This window comes from Phoca vitulina, unplaced genomic scaffold, assembly GCF_004348235.1.
Source record: "Phoca vitulina isolate PV1807 unplaced genomic scaffold, GSC_HSeal_1.0 scaffold1, whole genome shotgun sequence".
Lineage (NCBI taxonomy): Eukaryota > Metazoa > Chordata > Mammalia > Carnivora > Phocidae > Phoca > Phoca vitulina.
Genome location: NW_022589704.1, coordinates 21,951,301 through 21,975,066, shown reverse-complemented (window position 1 = coordinate 21,975,066; position 23,766 = coordinate 21,951,301). Strand labels below are relative to the sequence as shown.

General features: G+C 35.0%; 1 protein-coding gene across 1 annotated transcript in view; it reads right to left on the bottom strand.

The window, feature by feature from the left end:
* Window positions 1–23,766, bottom strand: part of ABCA12 (ATP binding cassette subfamily A member 12) — a 167,568-nt gene that overhangs the window by 79,394 nt on the left and 64,408 nt on the right. The window contains exons 4-11 of the mRNA XM_032413454.1: window positions 23,519–23,610; window positions 20,311–20,408; window positions 17,461–17,646; window positions 15,639–15,817; window positions 9,661–9,773; window positions 5,190–5,265; window positions 1,739–1,857; window positions 591–697 (exon numbers count right to left, since the gene is read on the bottom strand). Of these exons, the coding sequence (XP_032269345.1) occupies window positions 591–697; window positions 1,739–1,857; window positions 5,190–5,265; window positions 9,661–9,773; window positions 15,639–15,817; window positions 17,461–17,646; window positions 20,311–20,408; window positions 23,519–23,610 (970 nt within the window). The remainder of the gene's footprint in view (window positions 1–590; window positions 698–1,738; window positions 1,858–5,189; window positions 5,266–9,660; window positions 9,774–15,638; window positions 15,818–17,460; window positions 17,647–20,310; window positions 20,409–23,518; window positions 23,611–23,766) is intronic.

The window sequence follows — 23,766 nt, the reverse complement described above, 5'->3', positions numbered from 1 at the left end:
TATTATGATAACCTGTACACTATATGCATGAGCTAAACAAAGAATAATAGATAAATGTGAACCAATTCAAACTTCAGAGTTTAAAATTTTTTTCATTGCTTTCCCTCCTTTTTTTAATATCATACATCTTAATATGATTTATTAGTTTCTGCTTCTGATGACAATAAAAATAAGGTTAGTCAACTTCTGAGATTTTTGCACACTGTGAAGTCTAAACACTAGCTTTTAAGATCAACTTTTGTAGTTTTAAAAACTGAGGCCAACTTAAATTAGAAATCATATTATGAGTACTCTTCTGAAATTACGAAGCTTAACGAGGTAACTATATTATTAGCCATTCCTTTATGTATGTGAATACTGCAATTAGGCCTTTATTGGTCATTTCATATAGAGATATCCACTAATTAAGAACAAAATGCCATTTTCTAGCACAAGAACCCTTTTGTCCCCCTTTTTCTGGCATTAATCTAGTCAAAATAGGACAAATATTTATGAAGGTATAGATTTAAAACTTAAACTGATATACATCTTGCCAGAGCATTACAGACAATGTCAAGGTTTATTTATTTATTTTTTCTTTCATGACTTACTTTTGATTTCAGGACTTCAGGAACTGAAGAAAAGTAATCCTCATAAAAACCATTTTGAAGAAAATATTTTTTAAATGAAATTATGGACTGCAGGAGTCTTAAATTTTCTGTAAAGGAAGAGAGAAGACTTACCTTATGTGAACTGCAAAGTCATTTAGGAAACCCATTTGAAAAACACCTTTATCCTAATTTATTGCTAAGTTTTTCCTAAGATAATGGCCTAGTTCAACCTAAGTATAAGACAAGTGAAAATTTAACCTTTCCTTGAACCGTGGAGACTAGAGAGTTCATTATTTTAAAAATATTCATAGATATTCTGCTTAGAGATAAAAATATTTCTAGCAAAGGTGCTACACACTTTTGGCTCTTTGTGAACTAAATCTGCTTTTATTTCTGACTTTTCGATAGACTGTTAAGTTGAAGTGTTTGGGGGAGAATAGACACATATACGCCCTTCCAACCTTGATTAATTCAAGCCTAGTAAACAGAGACCACGCTTAAATACTTGTGCTATTTGCTTGCCATTAAGTCTCAAGAAACTATTTTGGTGTGGGAAAAGTAAATATAGATCCCTTGGAAAAGGTGAGAAATTCGATATTTTCTCTTGAAAAAGGAAAAGAAACATTTGATTAAATGCCATCTTCATGGTTGTCCATGTAGGCAGAAAATTGAAAATAAGGTGTATAAGGGTGGGAAGTAAAAATAGTCTGCCACACAAAAATCCTTTGTTTATATAATTTACACATGCTTTGGGAAGTCTATATTATCATTCTTCATTGTTTTTTGATAACTAAGATTATTAAGGACACAGAAAATGCCATGAAGGGTTATATGAACTACTAATAATTCCAGAAACTTGGCGAGTTTGTTTGGGTGGTCATTATCATATTCTCTGTTACATGGCTATCATAAATTAAAGTTTGTCCAGGTGGCCAGAAGTACTAGCAGCAGGAACAGAAGTAATAATATAATAACACAATTAGATATTCCCTTCATATATCAAACTACCAAACTGAAACTCATGCGTATGGAAACTAAAATCTTTTAAAAACCTTTCTATTTTTTTAAGCAAATGTCTTAAAAGACTTACTACTTTAGAACAGAATTAGAACCCTAAGCAGCATTTTGACTACTAAAAAGAGTATTACCTTGTGATCCCCTGGCCAAATTGTCAGTGACATTTCTCACACATGCCAAGTAAGGAATATAAGGACTATCTGCTGATATATTTAAGAGAGCATCTTCAAAGTTTTCCAGTATTAGGAGCCTATAGAATTAGAGAAGAATATATAAATTAAGTCATGTAAAAAGAGAATAAAGTTATTTTGTTGAGATCATTTAAGTCCCTGGTTGTTTGGCATTAGTTGACTTGGGCATTGAATTTGGAAGCAGGACGTCTTCCTCCATCTGGTCTGAGTGCACACTGGCTCTGTCTCCTCTGATCGCTTACTTCTCCATGGACATTAGATTTAGTTATTTTAATATCCAGTCATAAGTGATCTTAAGATTATTTCTAGGCATGTCCATATGAAAGAAAAAAATTATGGGGCTAGGGTTGTCAGATGAAATAGAGGACTCCCAGTTAAATCTGAATTTCAGATAAACAATGAATAATTTTTTTCTTTTTTTCAAATGATAATTTTTCAATGTAAGAACAATCTATGAGTCTTCTATGTTTTTCTTTTCTTTTCTTTTTCTCCTCTAAATCTGGCAGACCCCTCTGGACCTCAGTTTTTTCCCTTGTCAAATGAGATGCAGGGGGCTGAATGATCTGCTAATCCCTTCCACCTATAACATTCTTCAAATAAATATACTTAATTGTGATTTAAAAAAAATAGTGGACTCTAATTGAACAACATAAGTTCCTTCCTTTTCTTTAAACAACCAATTCAGTGTTTCCAAATTAACCACTTTCAGGTCTCCCTTTAACCTGACTGGCATGTGAGAATATAGCCTAGGATTTCTGAGGCATCAGTATGAGTGAGTAAATACATGTGTGTTGTGCGTGCCCTGTCACTTCAACTATGAGGCTGCATCTCTTTATTTTGTAACATCTTCCCTCAGTGTTTATGATTGAATTTCATGTACAGGAGAGATAGAATAAATGTCAATAGCTGATTTGGGGACCATCTATTTCGAATCAAACCGCACAATACACAAATTAACCAGTTCTGTCAGATGTTTAACTTAGATTTTATTCAAATACTAAGGGAAGACACTCATCCTGGCATAGCTAGTAAACATGTAGAAAAATGTTTGCATTAATGTCAAAGTAGTCTTAGGGTATTTAGATGTGGGTTAATACTACTGGATCCTTGAAGAACTTTAAAGAGAAAATCTACAGCGAGAGAAGTCTCTAATGTGGCAGTCAGAGCAGTTAACTTGTCAGATAGCTGACCTTCATTTAAATACAATTGATAGGGGCGCCTAGGTGGCTCAGTCAGTAAGCATCTGCCTTCTGCTCAGGTCATGATCTCAGGGTCCTAGGATGGAGCCCGCATTGGGCTCCCTGCTAAGCGGGGAGCCTGCTTCTCCCTCTACCCCTCCCCCCACTTATGCTCTCTCTCTCTCTCTCTCTCTCTCTCTCTCTCAAATAAATAAAGTCTTTAAAAAAATAAAAAAAAAATTAAATACAATTGATAGCCTCCACACTAAAAAAAAATGTAACCATTTCCATGTATTGTAGTTATTATAGCATAGAGCCATTTGCATCCTGGTATAGTGCTCAAAAGAAAAATATTGGTCTAACCCTCTATGTGGAATGAACAAAGGATTCTCATGGTGAATTTTCAAGCTTAAAATAGAAGTAGAAGAATGTTGCACTAAAAGTGACCTTGAAATATTATCTAAGCCATTCTCTTAGTTTCAGGAAGAACATTTGATTGCCAAGATTTTGGCTATTACATTTAATATACTCTGAAAATTAAGATTCCATATCTATGTGCCACTGCTTTAGCATAAATATCTAATTATTCTTTTAAAACATTTAATTTATGTATTTTTGTATATAATCCTACTTATTTTCCAAGAATATTTGCAGTGAAAGATGAGCTTATGTGTACATTGTGTGAGTGTACACACACACACAAACAGAATAATACAAATAATAACCTTAGGACAAAAATAATAAGGAGAGAGAAGAGCAATGAGGGAAAAATATTTTTAAGCAGCCTTCTTTAGAAAATTGTGGACCAAAAAAATCTTTTATCTTATGCCAGATATTGCTGTTCTGTGATTATTTTAAAATGGGAATGGAAAGGAAGTCTAAATATAAGAAATCCCTTAATTTCATCAATCTCAACAAGAACCATCTTAAAAGTATTGAATTCTTCCTAAAAAACTGTCAGCTGGCTGCCAGCTACTACATTGTTTGTGGAATTTGTGGTCTGAAGTGCTAGTATTATCAATGCTATGGATGCCTCAAGGCTCTGGTAAAGGTACCTGGTTTCAACAATAAGCATACACTTGTCTCAATACAAAGGTCTTTTTTTTTTTAAGTATTTTTGATGGTCTATAAGACCTGATTTTTTGGAACATGGCATCCTAGCTAGGGGAAAATTGTCCAAGGTTGCTTGACTGCTCTGGAAAGAGCACCTGGTTCAGCCACCTTAGGGGAGGAGAAAGGTAGAAGCAGACATAGGAGGTGGCTGTTTATGGAAGGAATTTGCCTAGAATTTATCCAGAGTTCGAGAACTTCTCATTAAATAATAGAAAGTTTATAAACAACTGCATAGATCCTATTTCAGAAAAAAAATAATAAATGGCTAAAAATAAGTCCTGTATTTCATTTTATTTGTACAAATTTCATTAGGGCAGAAATGTATCCTTTGGGACTAGAGTCAAAAAATTGCAACAGTATAATTTATCAGGCCAAAACAACGTCTACATAACAGGCCATCTAGTCTCTAAATTTGCCTATAGGAATTTACTTCAATCAGCTTCTGCGGGCGCCTGCATGCATTCCCTACTATGATTATTACAGTTACTTCAGAGCACTGCTTACATTAATGGTCTTTAGAAGCCAACGCTGCTGCTGTCATTTCCACTGCCTGTTTCGGGGACAACATATTTACATGCCCCATAAGAGTCCAAATTAAATTATCTATAAACAGTTTTACCTACATGAATGCTGTGGAAGCAAACAAATTTTGTATTACCTTGACTGGCTTAAGAGATACTGTGATTTTTAAAAACCAAAATAAATCGTAATGTGAAAAATTAGATGCTTATACAACTTTCATAACGAAAGACCTTAAACAAGTTGGAAATTGGACCTCCCCCTAGATTTTCCTCAGAGACATAAGGAAACCAATCTAAACAGGACACACTGGATCTAGTTATATACAATGTTACAACTGAAAAAGAGATGCTCATGTTGCATTCTCCAAAAGTGTCACTGGATAATCTGAAAAAATAAGTTTCAACTTTACTACATTTCAGCTATGTCCATTTCTTGGTCAGTCAATAGTGGATTTTTCTATTTCAAAGTCTTACAAATTGATAAAAGAAGTATGTTTATAAATTGTGTTGATTGCTTACTCAGACAAGTTACCTACTAGTTTAGAAAAAAACCCAGCAGACCAACAAAGAAGGACTTACTGTGCAGCCAGGCTGCTTGGGGAGAGTAACTGCCCATCTTCCTCACGCCACACATGCGTCGCATTATCAGGGCCACCTACAGAAATGACATTTATGTAAGTAAGCGTTTAATAAACATGTTTGCTCCAAGGATTTATTTTTCTTAGCAAAAATCATCACAGCTAAATAAATGGGAAGAAAATGCAGAAAAATCTGCAGAATTTTTCTCCAAAGGATTTTACAAAACATATCTATGCTCTTTTTGTTGGAAACATTCAAGATATTTATAGGTAATAGATGCCTGCTAATCAGAATAACCCCAATGGTCAAGCACATGCATTTCTAAGAAATTCTTTCTCTGTCAAAACATTACATTATTTTATCCTAAGACCCGTATGCACAGGTGACTCTTGAATACTATAATGCAGATTGTCTACCACGTGATTTGTTAAACAAATGAGGCCCAATTTCAGTCTTACAGGTCACTGGATTTTTTTGCCTTCAGTTGTCAAGAATGTAGCCTTAGGAAACATCTGCTATCACTAATCTATATTTTCCATCTTTCAAAGCAGCCACTGATTTCAAATGAATGCAGCTGTGAATGCAAATTGGCTCATATTAACAGAACCGTTCTGAGTGGTCTCAAATAATACGAAGGTTCAAAGTGTGGAAGGCAATCGCTAACTAATGGAAACCATATGGGAAGGTCTAATTCAACACTGTGAATTGCCTCTCCAAGTTAAATAGGTTGCTGATTCACCTTGCCACATAACATTGTATCATAAAAGAATAAGTGTGCAACAGTATTCACATGAAAAATTGAACATGAGAGTACTTTTAATGGCTACTGCATAAATAAAAATAAATCTAAAGCTTTCATTTAGCCCCTTAGGGAAATGGGATCAATTCTTGCAGGCTTCTCTTGAGACACTACTTATTCCTTATAATCCAGTATATTTCAGTGCTGGTATTTTTAACACTGATCCAATTTCTTTCAATAGGCTATTTTATTACTGGTGTTAATAGTTTTCCCATTGTCCCTAGTTAGTGTGTTCTAAAGGCTTTCCATAAAGGTCCTATTGCAAAACTATGCAATCATCCATACTTTTCTGGTGCTGATCAATGAGTTTATTTAAATTAGTATGTGTGTAAAAAAGACTATCACTAAATGAAAGACCTCCTTGTCCACCTCTGTATCAGAGTTGTATGAGTAATGTTTGTACCATTCCTAGTACCTGGCACAGGGGCTTTTTCAGTTTTCCTGTTCAGCAGAGTGGAGTTTTCCTGTGCTCCACTCAAGGTGCAGCTGAATTTTATTACTCTAAAGATAGCAATGCAGCAGTGAGTTAAACAACCAAGAATGAAGATACCCAGAATAAATAAACCCAATTAATAATGGTAATACCTATTGTTTGTTGGCATGCATATATAGAAGAATCAAGGATAGAGCTCTGTTGAGATTTATGCATTTGCAATGTAAAAGTATATAAACCATTTTTCCAAGACCAAATCCTGCTCAGTTTGAATTCTTATGTAATGCTGAGCAAGTTTATTGGCATTTGTATACTATATGGTTATGAGGTTTCTCTTCCTCATTAAGCTATTAAAATGAGTAACTAATAGAAATTAATTTTGTACATATCAATGATAGACTTGACATTGAGTAAGGACCTTTCCCCCTGACCACTTTTCCCTCTGGACTATAAAATACCTTGGAAGAAATAATGTACTAAATAGATATTACTTCTTTTTTATTTGTAGGATTAGGCATATTTAAAAATGGCACCCATTGACATAGAAAGAAACCTAGTACACAGATAACCTCTTCATCAGTAAGGACAGCTTTCCATTTAAAGAAGTAATTTCATATAATTTACTACTTTGCAAAAGAACAAACTTCAATGAGTCACAAAGATAATCTCTGTTCTCGAAACTCCGTGTTTATAAATGGAAATACTAAAGCATATTAACTGAGGCAGGGATCTTCACTGGGGCAGAGCTGAGAATTAGATCCCTAAGACAGGAAATTAGGAGACGATCTTCTTCCTGTTTATTAGAATCTCCATATTATCATGGTTGCTGAGGAGTTTCCTAAGGAAACTTTAAAGTGTGTTGAATCTCAGACAGACAGGGGATCGGAAAGGTTTGTAGTCAGAGCACAGAGAGGAATGGGGGGATGGTTGTAGGAAAACTTATGTGGGAAGGAATCTGTCATGATGAGTCAAACTCTACAGTGGCTGAAAGTGGGAGCCATTCTGAGGTCTGATGATGGCAGGTACTTGCATGACCACATGAAATATCTTGAAATCAGGTATGTATATGTCCCAGAAAGTAACTAAAAGGCCATCTGGCAAAGAGTTCAAGGCTCCTGGCTCTGGGGACAGACAGATCCGGGTTCTCATCTCAGGTCGGTCACTTGCTGGGTAGCTAACACAGGCAAAGCGCCGAGCCTCCCTATGCCTCAGCTTCTTTGTCTGTGAAACAGAATAATAATTCTATCTCACAGACTTATTTTCATGAAGAAAGTGATTTAAGATAGTAAAGCCCTTAGAATTGACACAGAAAGTATAACCTCTTATTTTCCTTCGTTGAAAGAGTGGTATGAGACTTTCAAAGCCATCTGAACCCTGTCATACATTAGAGAGAGCCCAGGCAGTGAGTGAGACACCACCCCACTCCCGCTTGACTGAGTACACACTTAAAGGAGAAGTGTGCTGGTTTCACAAATACTGCTATAAGCCATGAAGACTAAGCAGCAGGTGGCCTTGGCAACATGGCAGATATCTGTTCCTGGGGCTAGAGACCCCTGCACTGTTGAGCTAGGGTCACTGGTTCAGCCTTTAATGACAAGTTTAAGTTCCCTGAAGAATTCCGAGAAATACCTAGAAGACTTTTTCAAAGACCACAAAATTTCTGCTCGAGCAGGTAGGGATTTGGAGCTAATGACTTTCAGGAATTGACTTTAATGCTACTGTATTAATCTTCAAATCGATGAAGTCACAAGTGTAAGAAATTTAAAAAAAATGAATGTAAGCACCTCAAATTTTATAAACAGCAATACATTTCTTTGAATGTATTTCCTGGTCAACCTGACCATCCAAAGACATGTTTTAATACATGTGAAAATCATTAGCATATGCACAGACATGAGACATGGCCATTCCTAAATATTGAAAACTGAGCTGTACTGTTCACCAGGAAAAGTGTTTTGATGCCTCAGTTAATTAGAAGTGCTGCTTACTTCTCTGGCTTCTAAGCAGACCACTGATGGGCTTTTGTCCTTTGTAAGAATTTTTTTAACTTTATCCCTTTACTTTATATAATTATAAGGTGTGAGTCTGAAGATGAAAAGAAAAAGAATGGTAGGAAGAAACTCGAAGTTCTCAAGTCTTCAAAATGCAAATAAAAAAATACAGAGGAAATAACTAGTGTTTGTTAGTGTACAGTCTAGTTTTCTGACCTGGACTTTTTTTTTAAAAAGCAAGCATTTTTTTCCGGTGTTTGTCAAGACCATTAAATTTAACTACAATCAATCTTGCAAGCTAGTCATCAATTCTGTAATTGTAGATATAAAAAATGCTCCAGCCTAACAGAAATTGGTTTCCAATGGTATGTTAGACCATCCAATGAGAATTCTCCAAAGCCTATCCAAACTTGCTATCCATAAGAAAACTAACAGTTTAATGAGCAAGAGTATAATCAGCTTGTGACCTGATGCTCTCAGGATACTTAATTTGTAATCTAAGGGTAAAATCCACATATTTGAAAGCTGACAAACTCAGCTGAGAAAACATAACTCTAAACCCATTCAGAAGAGGTAAATGCTAACCAAACATTTTACTTGGTACTTGAAAGTAGAGATTTATTCTTTACAGCCCTAAATTTTTGTCTATATGTGTCTGTGTGTATAGATCTGTGTATTTCCATGTCTGTGGTATATAATGCTATTTTATATATGCAAGGGTGACATTACATGACTTGCTAACAACATGCTATAGCTTGTCTTACTAGGAATGACAGCAGATTTATACCAATCTATTCACACACTGATGTTCGTCATGTATTTTCAAGATGGCTATTTGAGGGATATGTTTTTACCAATGAAAGATTCATCCTGCTTAAAAAGCCAAAATTTGAAAATGAGGGTAAAAATACTGCTTTTTACTGTGTAGGCTTTTGTTCCAAAAAGTGGTAGAAATCTATTTACTGAGGCTTGGTCCTGATATTTATTTTATATACCAAGTATAAACATAGTTTTACAAGCTAAGAGAGAGAATTTTCACCTAAATATAAAAATTCTAGAAAGTCACAGCCTCTTTTTCGGCCATTTCTCCCTTTCTTTGATTAGCCAGAGATCCAGATTTAGTCGAGGCATATTTGTCTACCTAAGAATAATATCATCTATAAATGGTTACTTGGGTTGCACTCTGTTTTGTACTTCTAACAGGCTTCACGTCACATAATTGAATATAGTAAGATGGAAGTACACTACCTTGAGCTGGGGAGTCCACAGTGTACAGCAGATGTTCAACAGATTTATGGAGAGTTTTGAAACCTTCGTTAGTTGTGACACGTGGATAAACCTTCTGCACCACCAGCAGCGCACTAACGAGTCGGAAAACAATTAAACCAGATCGCATTTCAGGGTTTGCAGACAAAAACAAAAGGTTAATTCAAGGAGAAAATGGCTACAGTATAGAAAATTATTCTTATAGCATAAGAGACAAGATGCTGCTTTTGTTGTTTAATTACTTGTTTGTCTGTTCATGCACAAAATCCTCCCAAAATGTTGAACCAGACAGAGCACTTTAAAACGTTTCCTGGATTCTAAAGACTTGGGGGAACTCGACGGCCTAAAAGTAAAGGAGTAAAGTTCACATCAGTTGTTTCTGTTAAGACTTAAAAATAAGTGGTTAGGAATAGCAACGTCCGATGAAAAGGTGTCTTTTTTTCTTTTTTAAGGTAAAGATTAAATACTGGAAATTATTTTCATTAAAAATCAAGCCCAGAGAGAAAGGACCCCATTTCAGGAATAAAAATTATTTATGCATTTGATTAAAATTTATCTTTTGCTAAACAAGTGGTAATGTTTTTGAAAAAGAAATGGAGCTTGCCCTAATTAAAGACTGCTTTCTATTCTCTAAGTGTCCAATAGGCACTACTCCAGGGGTAGCTCAAAATTAATATCGAGACTAACTGGCATTATCTTCCTAGAATTTTTATGTTACAAATAAGATGGGCAGTCTGTACTGGGGAAGGCCAATCAGCAAATTCACTTATATGTGAGTTCATTCCACATTTTCAAAAAGGAATTTGTTTCTTAAGAAACAACTGTTTCTTAAGTACATTGTATTGTCATTAGTACATTAAAAAAAGTTGTCATTGTACATCTGAATTCCTCAAATACTGTGATTTATATCAATAATCAAGGACAATGCTTTAATTTACATGAGTAGTAACTAGAACAATAGGCTTCATTAACAATCTGCCATTATGGGTTAATTGTACAAATTAGCTAACAGTTTTTCCCTATGTACCCTAGTCATCTAAAGGCTCACTCCAGCAATAGATATAGTATGTGCACATACTTTCATGGTTTTCTATAATATTTTTGAAATTTTTAATATTTAGATTAAGGTCATTTTAATTTCAGTTCCCTAGCTATGAATAAAAGCTGTATTTGGAAAAATAAATTTTGAGTATCTCCTAGTTACTAGTATAGTGAGGTACACATGTAGATATGTGCATACGTGTATATAAACATGTATGTAATTTTATTTAGTCCTCTAATAATTCCATAAAGTCTACTTTATTTGCTTTGTTTTACAACCAGAAAGCTAAAGCTCAAAAAATTACATAACGTAGACAAGGTTACCCAGCTATTCGTAAGTACAGCTGATTTTGTCTAATTTCAGAGTTTATGTTCTTTCCATTCTACATCTTGCCTCTGGCACAGAAACTTTGCCCGACATTGCTGGGCAGGAGGAGGGCAGAACATTTCTGCACAGAGCCCACGGGCATTGTTAACTCGTTATTGTGTTTGGCCATAGAGGCACAGCTGTATTTTTTTCATCTCTGCTCTATATACATAACAGTGGATACCTCAGGCATATTTAAATTTGCCTTAAGAATCTCCTGGTTCTCAGACTTTGGGGTGCTTCTGAACCCTGGTGACCATGGAGACCAGATAGACGGTCTCAGGTTATAGGTTTCTGCCAGCCTTCTCCCAAGCTGGCCCTCTGCCTGAGTCACCTGATCTGCTGTCTCACAGTAACACCTTCAAAGACTGAACAATTGGCAATATCATTAAAGCTATCAACATTATTGTTATGAATATCATTAATAAAATGTCAGTAGATTTAATTCATCTTTTTCTAACAAAACGTTTAACTTAAAAATAAATGACACCTGGCCCTCATACTCCCTGAAATCCTTTGAACCATTTATTGATCAAAATATTTTTATTTTATTTCATAGATTTTTTTCCCTGCTCTTTATCATATAAAAATGGAAGTTATCCAAAAAAAGTCACCCTATAAGTAAAGATAATTTTATAAAAGAGTTTTCATGATTCGTATTTCAGCACAGCTTTCTCATAAATGGTGACAATCACATATATTTTTTCCATATGTACTTCTTGAATTTTTTGAGATTTTTCATTTTTGCTAATTTCTGTCATGAGATTAACATTATATAATCTGGCTTTGGTGATGGGTTAATAATGATGTATAACTCAATAATACAAAAAGTTTTGAAGGAAATGACTAAAGTTTTTGTTGGGTTCATTTATCCCCTAATACTTGATCAACAAGGGTAAGATAAACCAATGAGACCCTAATTTGGTGTACAGTAATTGATGCGAGGAAATTATGGCTCTTAATGACACTATCAGTTTAATAACAATAATAAAGATTTATCTTTAAAAAATGGTTTAAAAACGGCTCTCCAACAGAAATATAATGCAAGCCACGTATTTAAATTTTATAGTAGTCATGTTAAAAAAGTTAAAAGAAACAGATGAAATTAATTTTAATAAAATATTCTATTGAATCCAATACATCCAAAATATCACTTCAATAGCTAATCAATATAAAAATCATTAATGAAATATTTAAAGATTTTTATTGTTCTAAGTTTTCAAAATTCACCATGAATTTTAATTTATGGAGCATCTCAACTCAAATGCTAAATTTTCATTGAAAATATTTAATCTCAGGGAGTGTGGGTGCCTCAGTCGGTTAAGCAGCTGATTCTTGATTTCGGTTCAGGTCATGATCTCAGGGTCCTGGGATCCAGCCCTGGGTCAGGCTCTGAGCTCAGTGGGGAGTCTGCTTGAGGATCTCTCTCCCTCTCTCTCTGCCCCTGCCCCTGCTTGCATGCATGCTTACTCTCTCTCTAAAAAAAAATAAATTTTTAAAAGAAAATATTTAATCTGCATTTAGATTTCATTATAATGACAGATGAAAAAGTAGGTTCATATACTAAGATTGTTTCAAACATACAAAAAGGTTTACCATTAACTGAACCAAATATCAGTGTTTACAATTTAAATAAAGTTAAAAATTCAGAGTTTTAGTCAAAATCCACATGCAATTATCATATTAGAAAGCCATATTAGATAGCCAAGGGCTACCATATTAGAAAGAACAGGTGTATAAATTAGCAATAATAACTAAATTAAATATTGACCACTTAAAAAAAACAGTTGTTTAGGGGTGCCTAGGTGGCTCAGTCATTAAGTGTCTGCCTTCAGCTCAGGTCATGATCCCAGGGCCCTGGGATCGAGCCCCACATTGGGCTCCCTGCTCCATGGGAAGCCCTATTCTCCCTCTCCCACTCCCCCTGCTTGTGTTCCCTCTCTCGCTGTGTCTCTCTCTGTCAAATAAATAAATAAAATCTTAAAAAAAAAAAAAGAGTTGTTTAAAGTCTAATGTCATTTACCTTTTTTTTTTTTCTGGGGGAGGGGAGGAGCAGAGGGAGAGGGAGAGAGAATCCCAAGCCGGCTCCAGTGTGGGGCCCTACACAGGGTTCGATCTCACAACACTGAGATCATGACCTGAGCCATCCAGGTACCCCAAATGTCATTTACTTTAAAATAATTTGAAGCCATTTCTTTTAGCTCTTTCTGTGTTCTTTTTCATTATTATGTAGGCAGGTTTACAACATTTGTAATCATGACCAGACAGATGCTCTATTGCATAATGCTATAATATGCAATAATTTTATTTTAAATTTTAAGGTAATTAAAATAACCACAGTAAAATGCCCATCCTATATAATTTACTTCACTAAAATGATGCCTAAAATATTTTATTTATTTATTTTTAACCCTAAAGTATTTTTTGGATCTTCTACCTCCTATGGAATATTATTTAGTGGGATTTTTGTTTTTTATTTGTTGTTTCTTAACCAAATTTCATTGAGGTAAGATTCACACACAATAATATGGACCTACTTTAGGTGATAATTCAGTGAGTTTTAACAAATGTATATACTCATGTAGCCACCCTGCTAATAAGATACAAAGCACTTCAATAATCCCCAGAAAGTTTCCTCATGCTCCCCACCAGTTGTCCCGGGATCCACTGTTCTAATTTCTAACAGTATAAATTAATTTTATCAATTTGAGAACTTCATATAAATTGAATAATATCTATATATCCAGTAGGTTCTTTTTTTGGGGGGGTGTCTGGATTCTTTTGCCAGCATAATATTCATAATATTTATTCACATTATTGTGTGATTCAGTAATCTGTTTTTCTTGTTGAGAGGATTCCAATGTATAAATAAACTATAATTCTTTTGCACTTCTATTTATGGATATTTGTTCTTTACCCCAAATTTTTAGTTATTACAGATAAATCTGCTGTAAACATAGCATACCAGTCTTCATGTGGGCTACATTTTCATTTTCTTGGGGAAATATCCAAGAGTAGAATGCTACATCATAGGGGCCTACTGTTAACTTCATTAGAAGCTATCAGACTGTTTTCCAAAGAGTTCTGTTTGTTCTACATTTTTGCCAACAGTTGGGGTTGTCCATCTTTTAAAATTTTATTCATTCTACTGAGTGTGTAGTGATGTCTTACTGTGGTCTGATTATTACTTTGACTCTTTTTTATTGCTATGCTATAGGATTCAAATGATTCTCCTTCTCCTTTAGTTGATTTACCTGTTTGCTTGTTAAGACAGAATATAAATAAGAGCAAGAGGATGAAGTGCCAAAATTCTGGGTGAAAATTACCCTAAGTGCTAAAATGAGGACCAGTCTAGAGAACCAAACTTCTTAATATCTTGCTTCTTCTGTAATTTAGTTATGATTGGCTATTGTGGAAAGAGCATAGGACTTGGATTTGGATTCCTTGACTTCAGGTCCTGCCTTTGCCACTTACTAGTTCTTGAACCTTGGGCTGGTCCTTTGAAAGGATTTGTTTCCTCTTCTACAAAATGGGGATATCTGTTGTCTCAATTCCAAGGCATTGTTGTGGGATTAAATGAGATTAATGTACCAACATAAGGTCTTATTATAAGGTCTTTGAACAAACATAAGCTCTTGGAAGTTTTCCAAAGAATATGAGAACACTCTCTTCTGGTACCTCAGACATTAGAGATGGAATACATTATGCTCTTAATGACATATTAGAGAGGCAGCCTGGATTCTAGAGTTAGAAAACCCAGGTTTAAACCCTCCTTGTTGCATAATCATCAAATATTTAATTTTCATGACCTTCTTGTCAGCTCATTTATAAAATAAATAGTAGTTTAGTTGTAGGATTTAATGTGGTATATATAAGGGGCTCAGTAAAGTGTCTGATATGTAACAGACACACAATAATTGATAGTTATTGATGTAATGTTGTTGTCGTTTTTAATGCACATTTCCAAATTAGCTAGATAGGAATCCAAGTCAAAACCTAAGTGCAAGTCCATTAAATTCTAAATGCTGGCCACAGTCTGAACGCTTTTATAAGGAAAGTAGCCTTTAAAGGGGTTTCTCCTGCAAAAATAACTTCAAATCTTTGGTCATATATGTCAAATAAAGCCAACCCAACATGCAGGTTTAGAAAGATCATTTACAGGTTGGCTGCACATGAGGGGAGCCAACCCCATTGAGGTGGCTCAGTTTAAAACTCAAACCAACAGGTTGTTTTATATTGAATGGTATCAACTAAAACCCAATGGGACAGTTTATTCTTGGGCAGTTTAAATGCTAAATGCAGAGTTCTGGTTGTCCTGAATGAGCATGAGCCAATGTTCTAATCTACTACTGGTCCTGTTACACACCTCTTTTTCAGAAGGTCTGCAATAACAACTGAAAATAGATTTGTTAAGATTAGTGTCCCTCCTCACTTCCTCACATACTCTTGGATAACTCTGATGACTGAAGTGTGTGTTTTTTCTTTGCTTAACTAATACCCTGAAAAATATAAAAAGACTTATTTGTCCCACTCGATTCTTACATTTTCTTACCTGTTTGCGTTTCGAAGAACATCAAGTAGACTGCTTAGTGTTGTATCATTCTGGAACACATTTGGAAAACTAGAAAGAAGCTGCCACACAGCCGTCTGCTCTTGGACTTGTGAGAAGAAGGACAGCATTTTGACCATTTCCTGAAATACTGTTTTCTGGTTGCTGGGATTACTTGATATCTTACAAATTGACAAACAGGGCAAAATGGGAGTTCAGCATTTTTAATCACATGGCTTATTGTTTTCAAAAGCATTAAAAATTTAGATTTTCACATAATTCTGATTGTCAAATAGTTTGAAGTCATTCTTTACTTGGAAAAATTATAACCATTTCTAATATCCTTAAACATAATTGGATTTTTTCCTATACCTCCAGAAATTTTGGTTAACAGAGGTATATTTATACAAAATATTCTAATTGCATTTTTGGAAATTAAAGTTAATTTCTTAAAATGAAATTAGCTTCTGAGTAATGTTTTTGCTTTTCCCTAGGATCTTGTTTAGGAGTTACAGACATATCTTCTCTGTATCTTTTAGTAAACTTTATATTATTTATTATTTGGGTTGAGAATGCTTAAATCTATATATATTTGCTACTATAATTACACATACACACATACTTAATGGAAGAAAATATTTCCAAAGTTCTGTTGCCATACCAGGAACTTTAATTATAATAAATGATTTATAGTGAGTGAACCTATGTAATAATATCTTATATCATAAGCAAACAAAAACTGTGACTTTTGCTCCTGCTCTGGATCATAGGATCCAGCGAGTACTTTCAAAGTAAAGTATTTCTTCATTATATTCCAACCCAAAGTAATTTTCTTAATAAACTCATTCATACTGGTAAAGTTAGGCTTTTGTTCAGTTGTAATTCAAGTTCTTTCATGCAGAGAATGTAATTTTGAACAATGCATTCTTAAGCATACATTCTACCCTACATGACTGCCGAATTTGTTTAGAAAGCATTTTAAGTGCTCTATGTTGAATTAGGGTTATTATAAGTGTCTCTAATCTGTTTCATTTAGAAAACTCAGATTACTAAAGGTAATTCAAGCATTCTGTACTTAACAAAAATTATAATAAAATTCAGAGAATCAAGAGGAAAATACCAGAAGTGGATATGTTTCATTTATTCCGGTTTATAAAATTTTAAGAAAATTCTGAGTATTTTTGTGATCTTTCATTGTATGTGGGGTTTCATTAAATGTAGACTATGGGTGCCTTCTTTGCATATCGTAGTTTAAGAATAGCATATAAACGTGGTCATTACTACTTTACAGTATAAAGTCCTTGCCCCTAATGTACAATGTTTTGAGGAGAGGGATATATTGTTTCATCAAAAATCAGCTTTTCAAAGTAGGTTTGATGTTAGTGAGAAAAATTAAAAAGATAACCCATTATTCTAATTTCTGAGAGTTATATGGCTCCAGTAGTCAAATTATTAAACTTACATTACAGCCTGAGTAATCTTACTTAAATATCTCAGAGAAAACAATCTTCATTCACCATATAGCAAAACCATCTACAAAGATGTGTCTACAACAACCATAATGCAATATTTTTGGTTCAACAGCGTAATCATTTCAATCCTGCACCTTTAAATGGAAAGCAGACATGACTTAGAATTAGATATTGTGTGAATCTCTGTGTGAGGAATCCAAGCCAAGGGTGAGCACATATTTCAGTCAGCATTTCCCAGTCCATGTGGGCTATGGACTTACTCTGACTCAAGTTGAATGGATACAAGAATGGAAACAATACATTTCCTTTCATTGCTTAAGAGGTCTTGATGAAATTAAAATATTTACACTCACCTGAGAGAACTGGTTTGTTAGTTCATGGAGCGAAGACTCTAAAAAGGTCATATTGGATAGACAAAATTTGTTAAAAACGTTTTTCCCTAGAGTTGTCCAAGAGAAGGCATAATGAGTGGTATAGTCTGGATAGTTCTCACACAGTTCTCTTCGTATGTCTTCTGAAGTTGAATTTTCCTCTAACAGCTAAAAATATGTGTGAGAAGAGTGGGATAATAATGTTAATAAATATAGATATAAAGTAGTCTAGTCTTTAAGGAAACTGACTTGCCTTCACAATAGCCATTTTAAGGCCCTGCATTATAGCTAGTATTTTAATATTATAATGTTATTTTAATAACACTAAAATACATCTGGTTTATTTATGAAAAGTTACAAGAGAATGTGTGAATATGGTAATTCTTGTCATTGTTATGTTTTAAATGATTCATATCATTTAATTAGTTCATTTAAATGAACTAATTTCCTGTCTCTGACCAGAGAAACTAAATGCACCAGATCTTTTCTGACAAAAATCTTCAGACTTAAAAAATCTGAGTTTTTCCTGGACATTTAGCAGCAAACTTGGGTGTCCTAAATCTTTGTGACACTTCATGGGGCAACTGGCTGCCATCTTTGGAAGACTTCCAGAGAGGAGGAGTTTTGGCATCCAAGACCCACAGTGTGTTTTTTAGAGAAGTGGACCAACATGGATTATATTTCATTTGTAAAAGCAAATGCTTCATTTAGGAATTATACATATGAAGAGAAAAGGAAAACATATAAATGAAAACACATAAAGGTATATAATTCACAACAGCAATAATTGGAAAGTGTTTCCGTAATGGAATCATGAGCCCTCCATATATTTCACAGTACAGACCAATCACAGACACAGTGCTAATTTCACATATAATAGTGATCACATTCACCATTTTAAGTTGTTTAGGTATTTACAGAACCAATTATATTTAGTTATAATGTTTAATGGGTCCTTCCTAACAATTAATTCTTATAACCCTGTGAGGTGAGGACCAATTAACTTTACCTTCCCCTTTGTGACGTAAGATTACGTCACAAAAGCTATACTCTGCCTTCCAGTGACGCAACTTCTAAGTGAATGGAGCAAGACAGGATCCACTTATTCTAGGATATACTGTAAGTGCCAAGTCTTCTAGTCATTCATCCATACCTCTTTCTTAACATTACACATAAACTCACTCCAAAATGATTTCTCCACTCATTTTTGCAAGGGTTGCAAAAAGCAGTAAAAAGAAAGAAAGAAGAATCAGAGAGATTGCTGACACAGGCATCAATATGTCATCCTAATTTTTACATCCCTTCCCTGCTCCAACTACTCTAAAAATACATATCTATACATAGAAAATTCATTTTTGACTTATCTCCACTGCATATATGACTCTGTGTGGCCTCACAAAATTCTGAAATTTCATTCCATATGAGAAAGAGAACTTGGGAGTTTCAATACAATATAGCGGTATTTTTGAGAATAGCGTTGTTACTCTAGATATTAAAGAATTTAACTGATCCAATGAAGACTTTGTGCTTCTAGGAACTAATATGGAAGAAATAGAATGGAATAAAATAACTTTCTCTAATTTACATACTGGTCTGATTTAGGGAGGCTTTAAATTGGAATTAACTGGGCATATTGGGTTTTTTTTTATGCCAAATAGGGAGCTACAGGTATCTCAAATATTATTCTTGTTGGAACTAGACTTTCAACATCTAGATAAACTGAATGGGAAAGTCTTATATTTCAGCCAACACTGGCAGAATTGCCTTGGTGGGTAATACCTTTCTTGGAATCCCTGTGTTGTCCTTTGGCTTATTTACATAAACCAGTTTATTGAGATGCCTCACTTACACAGAATGTTAATTTAAAGGTAACTAACAGAGACATATTAAGCAGCAGAGGTTATGATCACTGGAATATGAATAAAAGTCAAAGCTATGTCCTATATCCTATGTTCCATCCAGATGGAAGAAATGTCTACTGCATAAAACATAAATACATTATTTAAAATGCATATGTGTGCATGTGTGTATGACAAAGAGAGACAGTGAGTGACAGAGAGAGTCTATTAGCAAATGCTGAAAAATTATCTCTTTTTAATTTCTGAAGAGCACATAAAGCAAGGGCCAGCCAAATAAATGTATGAATCTGGCTGAATGAAAGACAATAAGGAAAAGTGGGGATTGTAGTCAACAGAAGGGTACCCATTCTGCCTAAAGGCATTCAAATTCAATTTCCTAAAATCCTTACATACACACACACACACACACACACACACATTTAGCTCACAGGCTGCCAGTTTATGCCTCTGATAGAAGTTGTTTGTTTGTTTTTTTGCAATCTGGAATCTTAAAATACGAAGGATCTATAGGTAAGCTCTCCAACTATGCTAAAGAAAAGGATTTTACTACTTTAGGGAGATATTTTCCATAGCTCCAAATTTTCCAAAGGCATTATCTGTATGGATGAGGCAGCAAGTTTAGTGAGTATTAGAGCTTCATTTGCTGTCATATACCTTTTTTTCTTCCCTGTTTCAGAAAGTTAGAAGATTACATATAATGCTACCTTATTTCTTACTAAAGGAAAATCTTAAGTTTGATTAAGGCACTTAACAGAGAAAGAAATAACCGTCCAAGACCTTAAAGAATTCAGAATGTCTGAAAATTAAGCTTTTTTATGGAAGAGCTCCTGAGAAAAGAATCTTCCTGAGATACTACTCCAAATGGGAGGGGGTCCCAAATCTCTTCCTACTTGGGAGATCCTTTTATTAACCTCAGAGGCATTTGTTCAACTGCTATTTATTATCAGTCCATTACAAAACTGAGTGAAATTACCTTTTCCAAACTAAGGATCCGGGCAAGGACTTGACTGCCATTGAAAGTATCTGTTCCAGTATTTTCCAAAACAGAACTTGGACTGGGAAATACTGTGGCTGTAATAGAAGAAAGAACAGATCAGCATTCTAAACAGATACACAAGAATGGGCAGATTCACATAAGAATCCATAAATATCACTTGTGCCCTTACATCCCCCACAACAAGAATGTGCTCAAATATGCATCTTCCATGAAAGTTTTGTATTGGCAAAATGGCAAATTCCGTCATTATTTCTTTTCACATAAAATTGTAATGGTTTTGGTCTGCTCTTGGGTTTTTTCCAAACACTTCAGATGTCATTTGCTTTCATTCCAGTTTATGTCATTAAACTTCATCACCAATATTATTGCCTAATAACATGAATCATTTCTGTGCAGGCCTAGAGGATTTGAGGTGCCTCAACAAGCTCCACAGATCCATCATATCTAGCATCTGTTCAAAGGATCTGCCAATGCACATCTGGTGATAATGGTTTTCTTTTTAATTATTCAATTGGGAGGCTGAAATCTGCTTAGGATCATAAATTCTTTCCTCCCCAAAGTGTTTTCTGAAAGATATTTCAGATCAAATAAATGGGATGAAGCAATTAGTCCAAACTACAGTATACTCTAATTAAGTAATTCTCAAAGTAGCTTCATCTAGTACTATTTATGATGTGGCAGGGTGTTCTGGGTTAGGAGCATTAGCTAGAAGGTTATGTTCATACCTATAGCATGGATGTTCAGTAAGCCAGTATGTTAACCTTTTATCAATTTTGGACAGAAATACTTTGTTATACTCACAGCAAAGAATCTTAGTATTCAAAGATACAGTGATCTATCATCAGGAGGGCCTAGGTTTTGTTATGACGCCTGTGGGGCTGAAGAATTTACCAACTGATTCCTCTGGATCAGGCAATACATTTGTGAGATGAGTGGCCAGGGTAGAAACATAATCTGTGGCTACTGAGCAAAGCAAAGCTTACTGGACCACAACACTATGATCTTATTTCTGCTGTGCTTTAAGCTACTCAGCCAAATACCCTCAGATCATTCACAACAGAACATTAACTCCTCAGAACCACTCACTACTGTATTCCTACTACATTAACGCAGGACCTTTGTCATTTGGTTATTTGCATTGGTATGGTATTTAATGTCATGGTTTTTTGTTTGTTTTTTTGCCTATAGTTCACATACAATGTTACATTAGTTTTAGGCATACAACACAGTGACTCAACTTCTCTATATGTTATACTGTGCTCACCACAAGTGTAGCTGCCATCTGTCACCAGACAACACTATTACAATATCAATTTTATTCCCTATTCCCTATTCTGTGACCTTTATTGTTGTGGCTTATTTATTTCATAAATGGAAGCTTGTATCTCCCACACCCCTTCACCTATTTTGTGCGTTCCCCTACCTCTTTCCCTCTGGCAACCATCAGTTTGTTCTCTGTATTTATAGGTCTGATTCTTCTTGTTTGTTTATTCATTTGTTTTGTTTTTTAGATTCCACTTATGAATGAAATCATATGGTATTTGTCTCTCTCAGTCTGGCTTATTTCACTTAGCATAATACCCTTTAGGTCCATCCTTGTTGTTGCAAATGGGAAGAGCTCATCCTTTTTTTATGGTGGCATAATACTCCAGTGTGTGTATATCTGTGTGTGTGTGTGTGTGTGTGTGTGTGTGTGTGTGTTTGTGTGTTTGTGTACCACATCTTCTTTATCCATTTACCTATCAGTGAATACTTACGCTGCTCCCATGTCTTGACTATTGTAAATAATGCTGCAATAAACACAGGGGTGCATGTATCTTTTCAAATTAGTATTTCATTTTATTTGAGTAAATATCCAGTAGTAGAATTATTGGATCATGTGGTACTTCTATTTTTAATTTTTTGAGGAATCTCCATACTGTTTTCCACAGTGGCTATACCAACTTACACAATGTTATACAATCTTATATATCCTATGGCATTTTTAACAGTACTTCTTTTTTTCCCAGAGCACCAATCATGTTCTAAACACACAGGAATCTTTGTTTCATTCACTAATATATCCCCAGGACATAGGACTGAGATTACATGATAGCAGTCATCCAATAAATATTTGTCAAATGAATGTAAAACAGTCCTGCTGTTTTGAGAGTTTATTCCCAATTTATGGCTTCTAATGAGTGTCTCATGACTATCTGCATCAGAATTACTTGGTGTAAGGCTCAGGCAGCTCAGCTGGAAGGTTTTCTGAACACTAAAGTGTGAAGTGCCCCTGGCCTGGCTGTGAAGGAAGCACACAGTCCCACTGAGAGACTGGGATACTGAGCACTGAGGGGGAGGAAGGAGGGTACAGTGGAAAGAGTCCCAGCTTGGCTGCTGGTCTAGAACCAGGTCTATGGTAAGCACACACAGGGCATGTGGCTTTGTTGGGCTTCAGGGTCCTCCTTTGTAAAATGAGAAGTTTGGGCAAATTTCTGAGATTTCATCCAATAACTTTTTTCTTTTTTTAAAATTGAAGTACAATTAACACACAGTGTTATATTAGTTGCAGGTATACAATATGGTGATGCAACAATTCTATACATTACTCAGTGCTCATCAGGATGAGTGATCCCCTTTATCTATTTCACCCCACCCGCCCCACTCACCTCCCCTCTGGCAACCACCAGTTTGTTCTCTGTATTCAAGAATCTGTTTTTTAGTTTCTCTTTTTCCCTTGTTTGTTCATTTATTTTGTTTCTTAAATTCTTAAATCATATGGTATTTGTCTTTCTCTGACTTATTTCACTTAATGTTATACCTTTTAGGTACATCCATATTGTTGCAAATGGTAATTTTTTTTTTATTACTGGGCTTTCTATCCCAGCATCATCTAATCACAGATGACTGGAGTCCCTAGCCAATTCTGGGAAAGTGTGTGATTCTCAACATCATATTTTGTACCATCTAGGCTTTTGCTCCTAGAAAGTATTTTAGTAAGAACTTAATTTCCAATTATTCTCAAGAACTTTGCATAATTGCTCTGCCACACTCAGGCAACCTTAAGGAACATTTAGATCTCTTGGGAATATTCTAGGCATTCTATCTCTGTTTGAAAAATTAAAAGCATAACCCTTTCAAAGATTAGACCTTGCTGGCTGTTCCAAGAGGCCTGCTCTAAACTCGACAGAAGAGAATGGCTTACCCAGTGATGTGTGCCTTCCTTCTGGAACTTTGGTGCTCTGGAGTGATAAATTGCTGTCCTTCTCCAGGTTGGATGACTTCCTCAGAATTTCACTAGTGAAGAAAAAGCAAGAACTCTATAGCTTCACCCACATTAATTTCAGTTAGTTACAGCAATGTATTATGTGGCAGATTCCAGGGCTCTCCGAGGACTTTCAAATTTTTAATATACTTTCTAGGATCATAATGGAAGAACTCACCTAACCATAC